Source organism: Wasmannia auropunctata, unplaced genomic scaffold (genome assembly GCF_000956235.1).
Source record: "Wasmannia auropunctata unplaced genomic scaffold, wasmannia.A_1.0 LD335828.1, whole genome shotgun sequence".
Lineage (NCBI taxonomy): Eukaryota > Metazoa > Arthropoda > Insecta > Hymenoptera > Formicidae > Wasmannia > Wasmannia auropunctata.
The window spans coordinates 79,404-86,642 of NW_012027062.1; the positions used below are offsets into that span (position 1 = coordinate 79,404).

At 46.8% G+C, this 7,239-nt stretch overlaps 2 protein-coding genes across 5 annotated transcripts in view; both read right to left on the minus strand.

Moving 5' to 3' along the window:
• Positions 1-22: 22 nt before the first annotated feature.
• LOC105455844 lies at positions 23-2,050 on the minus strand. Of its 2 annotated transcripts, none has more exons than XM_011699483.1 (6): positions 1,660-2,050; positions 1,410-1,560; positions 1,002-1,250; positions 676-918; positions 351-515; positions 23-256 (listed from the first exon to the last, which is right to left on the minus strand). In XM_011699483.1, the coding sequence occupies exons 1-6, from the start codon at positions 1,703-1,705 to the stop codon at positions 112-114; spliced, it is 999 nt and encodes a 332-aa protein (XP_011697785.1). In that variant the 5' UTR covers positions 1,706-2,050; the 3' UTR covers positions 23-111. The 2 variants fall into 2 exon arrangements, with proteins under 2 accessions (XP_011697785.1, XP_011697784.1); XM_011699482.1 differs by having other exon boundaries at positions 1,654-2,049.
• Positions 2,051-2,504: 454 nt separating this feature from the next.
• The window catches only part of LOC105455845 (kelch-like ECH-associated protein 1), a 5,581-nt gene continuing 846 nt past the window's right edge, over positions 2,505-7,239 (minus strand). For 2 of the 3 annotated variants that reach the window (XM_011699485.1, XM_011699487.1), the window contains exons 2-7: positions 5,596-5,905; positions 5,274-5,438; positions 4,470-5,137; positions 3,502-3,750; positions 2,882-3,180; positions 2,505-2,774 (exon numbers count right to left, since the gene is read on the minus strand). In XM_011699485.1, coding sequence (XP_011697787.1) covers positions 2,587-2,774; positions 2,882-3,180; positions 3,502-3,750; positions 4,470-5,137; positions 5,274-5,438; positions 5,596-5,905 — 1,879 coding nt within the window. In that variant the 3' untranslated portion in view covers positions 2,505-2,586. Of the gene's footprint in view, positions 2,775-2,881; positions 3,181-3,501; positions 3,751-4,469; positions 5,138-5,273; positions 5,439-5,595; positions 5,906-6,429; positions 6,905-7,239 lie in introns of those variants that run through there. The other variant, XM_011699486.1, reaches the window with a different exon arrangement.

Here is a 7,239-nt window from a genome sequence, read left to right on the forward strand (position 1 = left end):
GAATAACTTAATAATGTTATAATTAATACCAACGTATTTTATTATTTAAGAAACGGACGGTTATAATATCATCATTACTTTTGGTACATAACATTAATAACACAGATAATATTACACGCTGTGACTTTGGCTGTACTTTAAAGACACTAATTGCTTTTCTATGCTGCTAATAATCTTCCAATCTACGTCCTGATAAAATAGCATATCAAAATCTGGATGGCCCATCATCGCTTTTAATGTCTTTTTTGCATCATTCCTTGCAGTTAATATATTTATATTCATTATATGAGCGTAATAAAAATTTTAATATCAAGCAAATATGATATATAATTATTCTCAATAGAAAATACCTCGTTTCGTTATTGCCGTCGAGCAGAAATTTCGCACACATCGCGAATATCTTACGGCGGGTATCTTTGATATTCGAATTTGACAATAAACATTCCACTCCAATAATGCTAATAATATTATAGAGCAATCGACTCACGGTTGCTCTTATCAGCGGATTCTTGTGGCTGTACGTAAAAGGCGCGTGAATACTCAAATTTCCATATTAGGTGTACGATCCATTATACGACAACGAAAAATCAATTAATTATAATTGATATTATGTAATATAATTGTTAAAAATTTCGGTTTAATCATAGATAGAGGTAAGAGTGCATATTCGATCACCTAGCACCGTGCTCGCTGGCCAATATCCGAATACAAGTCGCGGGTGGCAGGTGCGACACCATGGAGTCCAAGGCACATTGGGCGTCATTCCGGATTCCCTTGTTCGTGTGCGTGCTCTTCAAGAGCAGCGCGGCCGCGAGCTCGTCGAATTCGGGTCTCTGCGTGCACTGGACCGTCTTGTACAACTCCATCGCTACCTGGCAGACAGTTCTAACGACGTGCGGCCTCGTATTTCGCAACAAGCTGCGAATATGATACGAGGTTGCACTGTAGCGAGCGAAAGTGTATGATGGCGAAAGAGATACGGTGGGAATTGCTCAAATGACCTGCACAAGGTTCGATATATACGAGGCATGCTGGCGTCCAGCAATTCCGGTTGAACCCGCGAAATGTGCGCCAGCTTTATCAGAGCCGACACGCTGCTCTGCCACTGATTTTGCTTCAGGCTCTGCATGGCGTGTTTCAATGCCTCGTGCGGACTCACAAATTCCTCCGGTATCCCCGCAAAATCGCCCTCCAGCGTAGATGCATCCTCCCCGTAAACGGCCGTAGGATTAACATCCTTCAGATATTTGCTACATGAGAATATACATATAAACATACATGAGAGCGATATACTCAACGTTCATTACTTATACATATTTTATTTTTGTAATTTGCTAATTTGGCTTAATTCACAATTAATGTTGCGCCTCACATTGAAATTTCAGTAGAAACAAATTAAACCGATGTACCTGTCAGGTAATGTGGGAAAACGCAGGTCTCCCGAAGCCCCGGAATACGTCGCCTCGACAAATTCCGTTTTTGCAACTTGTAATGAATTTGCACTCTCATGTAGAATAGATAAGGAATTCACTTCCGTCGCCGCGCGTGTGGCAGACTTACCTTTATTATTATTATTCTTTTAAGATAGTTTTTATCGCGGAATAAATACCGGCACGTTAAACGATTTTGCAATCGTAATTAACGTTCTCCTACCTGCACCTTTGCACATGGGGCACGTAATATACTTGCACTCGGTGTGCGCCATTCTATTACAAATTTATCGGCGCGATATGCGACGCGCGATATTAGATTTTACAGAAATTGCTTCTTTTTTAATGCTGCCGGAATTTATCTGCTATATCTCTGCCTCTAAACGTCCATTTTAAACATGCAAGCATCGCTTGCATAACTTTCCGCAAAAGTATTCCGCTTCGGCATTTAGATAAGTTCAAGTCGATATCGACACGCGTAAAATTTGCATTGCAATGCCCGATATTGGCGTGCAATAATTTTGTTAAAAAAAAATTTCAATAAGTCGAATCGACGGAAATTACGATGACGGCGGCGAAAGATAACGAGTAGTTTGGCATTGAGCTAAGAAAAAAAGAACCTCCGCAATACGTATTTTCTTTGAAAATAATTTTCTTAATTGACATCAGAATATGTACATTATATATTACTTCTCTATACATTTTGCATTAATTATAGAATCATCTATAATTAAAAAGCCGATAAAGCTATGAAATGTAGCACAGTCGCATTTATCCTAAACGAAATAAGATAAATTGGTCCTCTTCGATGAACCGCGAGAAAAACGAAAGTTATCTCGCTTTGTCGAGAAAGCGCTTTCCGTCGGCTAGTCGCGATTTTCTAGCCGACCGAATATGGTCCGGTTCGATGACACGTTCGATGACATCGCGTCGTGTCGTCTAAGTATAATACACTTCTCAATTCAGTTACGATCGAAGGATATAACTGCGTATCCGTCATCCTTCCCATTTTATGCCACGCAATTCCACAGTTTATGGATACTTTTGTCCCGCACTCCGTTCTGCAGTCCCACATTTTTTTTTGTCTCGCGAATAAAAGAATGAAAGACTATCCTTACTTTCGAATATCCCCTAAGAAGCGTATCAATTCCGTATATCACGACGGCGGTTTTTCCAGCGAGATATTATAATCCAAATGATCGCAGTGTATGGGACACTGGTAATACGACACCGCACTAGCGTGGCCGGATCTTCCGGATGTCATAGGCACACCTTGGGTCCATTGGTCCTGGGTCGGATCGTAAATTTCTACTATGTCTAAAAACGTCGTACCGTCGTATCCTCCTGGAAAAAAAAAAAAAAGAAATCGGACGTGTACGTCATTTTCTACAGCATGCATCCTCTGAAGAAGCAGAGTTTACTCTTTCTCGACAAAATAGATTAGTGCTCACCCATCGCGTACAGTTTGCCGTCGAGGATGGTGACGCTGAGAGCACTGCGGGCGATGGTGACGCTGCTCACGTTCTCCCACATGTCGCGCTCCGTGTCGTACCTCTCTACCGAATTCAATTGCGATTTCCCGTCGTATCCGCCTATGATGTATATGTACTGGCCCAGACTGGCCGCAACGGCCCCCGAGCGACCGCACTTCATCGGCGACACCATCGTCCATTCGTCGTTCTCAGGATGGTAACACTCCACCGAGCTCAGCCGGTTCTTGCCGTCGAAGCCGCCGATCGCGTACAGCAATCTGTCAGAAAGAACGATCATACCTCTTGTGCCATGAAGATTTTATGCGCAAAGCTCTTTCAAATGCGATACACCGATGTTTTCAAGTGAAATGAAAGGTGTACGCTGTTTATATATTTAAAAGAAATATTAAAAGAAACAAATAATATCATGTGACATCCAGAGTATTGTAATCTGTATTATAATATAATTAACATACTGATGTCATAGTCTAAATATGATTTACTTTGAAATTTAAATTCAGCAATTTGTTTTCATAAGTAACTGTTTGATTAACATTTTTATCATTCGACAAGTAGCGGCGTTGCGACAAAAGTATTACCTATTCACTACCGCTACTCCTACGCCTAATCTCTTGTAATGCATGGGTTTCACACTGGTCCACATATCTTGATCCGGGTCGTAGCATTCGACGCTGTTATGGTACTCAGCGCCCGCGCTGCCACCAACAGCATACAACAAGCCGTCCATAACGGCGACCCCGAGCCTGTTCCTCGGCACCGACATTGGGCTGCATGGTCGCCATTGATCCGTCATTGGGTTATATCTGTCGACCCAGTCGCTGTCGTACCTGAAAAAAGTCGTGTGACTTTTTTTAGCTATATTCCAAAGTTACCACCGGCTTTAACGTTCGCATTTGGAACCATTTGCATAGAGAGCAGTGAGTCAACTATATTTTTCGTGCTGCTTGATATATAATGTACTGCAGAATAAAATTTCTTTCATTTGTTAAGTATTTTTGAAATCTCCATGCAAAATTAGAGCATTTTTAGATGCAAAGCAAAAAGAAATTTATCTGGATTATTTTCCATTCATGTGATCATAGATGCAAGATTTGCTTGAATATTAAATCGAAAACAAAAAGCACTACAAAACAAAAGCATTTTACATTGCATTTAAAATATTTCCTATTTCTAAAAAATACAATAAAAAAATAGAATCCGCTACAAATATAAAGAATCACATATAAATTTTGTAGCGAATTTCGTTAAAGAAAAACGGAATATATATCGGAACATATTTAAATATCTAAACATTTAAAACTTTATAAAACAGAACTTACATGGCACTCTTTTAATACCAAAAATATAGCACTTCAATTTTTGTAAAATAAAAAGAAAATCAAAGAGACACAATCTTAACAAAAAGTCCCCGAGATCCAATAAAATTCCATTACTTCTTCAGGCAGGAAAAGTTTCTTGAGAATTTGAGTTTTTCAAGTTTTTCCAGGACATCTCGTATTACTATAGCTCCGAGACATCGAAACCCAATCGGCATCCGAGTGCTAACCTGCTTCCCGGTGAATTGTGTCTGCCGCCGACCGCGTAGAACATTCCCTTGATAAACGCACCGCCCAGGCCGGATCTGGGGACGATAAGCTTGGCGTGCTGCGTCCACGTCTTCTCGTCGACGTTGTAACCCTCCAGGACGTCGAGGGAGTTCTTGAAGAAACCGCCGACGATGTATATCACCCGCCGCGTATTGGGCGTACGCTCCTTCACGACCGGCTTCTTGTGCAGCGTCAGATCCTTGAAGATCTGCGCCAGATACTCGCGGCACGCCGGCACCTTCTTCAGCACGTCGCAGTTCTTCATCTGCTCGCGCAGGAAGTTCGGCGTGAGGTACTGGCAGCGTACCGCGTGCAGGATGTGCTCCATCTTGGGCCGCCTCCCCTCCTCGTTGTACTTGACCCACTTCAGCACGGCGTTGTAGACCTCCCTCTCCTCCTGCACGTTCAGCTCGTCCTTCCTGATGAGCGTCACCAGCTGTATGGTGGACAGTTGCAGGAACTCCTCCTCCTGGCATATCTGGTTGAAGTGCTGAACGATGAACTGATTCGCCTTATGGTACAGATCGTGGCAGCCGTGCTGCTCGGCGAAGTTGGCGATTCCAATCGCGTTCGTGGGGTCGAGCTGTCTTTCCAGAAAGACACTGCACGCATCTATCACATTGCTAACCTGTAACACAATTTATCGATTACGTTTTAAATATCAGGAGCAAGCAAGTCCTGTAATGCTCGAATGTATTTATCGATGCAATTACTTTCCCCTCGTCATATGTTTCTCTTCTTTAAAATTTTGTTTGTTTACGTACTTGGAACATGGTAGCTGCCGACAGCAGCGAACACACGGTAATCTCAGTGACTCTTATTTGACCGGTATACATGAAGTACATTAAGCGAGCCATCGTGGTTGGGCAGACACCCTGGAGCTTCACCCTCGTCATCTCGCATTCCTTCAGTCCTCCAGTGAACATTGCCTGGAATTTTAAGGCCAGTTAGCATTATCAACTTACCACTCGCATCTAATTTCCGCGGCGTAATCCTCCTTCGCACACGAGATAATATAAGCAACTAAGTTTGAGTTAAACAGTAAACACACGCACGTCACACTTTCCGTACGGCTGTCAAGCTTACCTTAAAGTAGGGACTAGCTGCTGCTAAAATAACTTTATGCGCGTGGAACAGTTCGGAACCGACCTCCAGTATCACGTCAGTCAGCATATGATGGCTGCGCATCATAAACATCATCTTCATGGTCTCCTTCAGGTAGTTGGCCATGCAGAACGTCATGTCGCCGAGGTCGCCCTGGTGCCGCTCCGTGTTGAGCATGCTATCCCAATCCGTTTCTTCCCCTGACGAGAGCGGGGCAGCGCCCGGCGACGGCGCGCCGTCCCGGGCATCTTTCGTCCGCTGGCAATCTTCCTCTCCATCCATTAAAGTAGAGCTGCAAGGAGCGAGAGACGCGGGAATTGCGCCTTTAGATATTTACATACGTTCGCGTCATCGCGCGTCGCGCGTCGACCGCGTACGACGGCGCACTCCTTCTTCCACGGTCCTTCCTTCTCGGAACTCATTAATATCGCGGAGCTATCGCGCCCGTTTCCCGAGACGCGTTTCCGAGCCAGCGTCGCGACGTCGCGTACTATCCACACACGTACGGAGGAATTGAGCCGCGGGCGAGAGAGAGAGAGAGAGAGAGAGAGAGAGAGAGAGAGAGAGAGCCGCCGCGCATCGTCCGTCGCGCGCAATAATAGCAGCGTAATCGCGCGACGCATGGTGAGCCGCGGAAGCGTCGCACGTGATCGCGAGATGCTTTTCACGGACGGAACCCGTTGTCGTTGTCATCGCCGCGCGGAGATCGACCAAGAGACCGATCCTCGGTCGTCTCTCCTGCGTGCGCGCGCGCGCGCGCGCGCGCTTACGAGCGAACGACCGCGCGCTCCGTCGCACATACGCATGGCAACTTACCCGGCCGCCTGCCAGATCGCCAGGGCAATTTACTTGCGTCGAGGAGTCACTGGGCGCGCGAGCGAGATGGGAAAACGCGGCGGAGGCGGATAGTAAGGCGGCGCGATCATGTTTCGCGATCGATCTCGCCGATGATACACGATGACGCAGGCATCTCTCCTCCACCTCCGGGCTTCGGGCCTGCTCCGATAGATGCACGGCGTCACTGGGCGCGAGCTGCGAGCGGGGCTGTCACGTCGGGACTCGCGTCTTGTGTCGCGCCAACGGACGATTTGCATACGCACGTGTTTCACGCGCCACGGGCGATCGCGAGCGAGACGCGGACACGGGAACGCGGGCAACTGCTGCGGACGTCGCGGGCGGGACTTCCTTCGCGTTTCGCCGCCGACCGCCACTGTCACCGTCCGCCACCGCCGGCGGCGCGAAAGCGCGAGATCGCTTCGTCACGATTTGTACCGTAGATACCGCGCCGATGTACCTTTGTCCGCGCCGCGGCTGATAGCGGTCGGCCGACGTCGGCTGGCTCTGGCACTGGCTCGGCTAATAATCCACCACCGCGGCCCTGACGGTGACTCGGTAATAATAAAATACGGCCTCGCACGCCGGAGCGGATCGGAGAGATCTGCAGCGGCGCGCGGAGGATGATTTTTAGCGACTGTGCTGATCCCGCGACGACCCGCGCGTCGGTTGTTCCCCGGGATTTCAGCGAGCGCGACGGATCGGCAATTTGATCAATTCCGCGAAATTTAATCGCTCGCGGAAACTGGTCGTTTCCGCGAGCGATGCGAATCAAGGCCCTCCCTCTCCCCC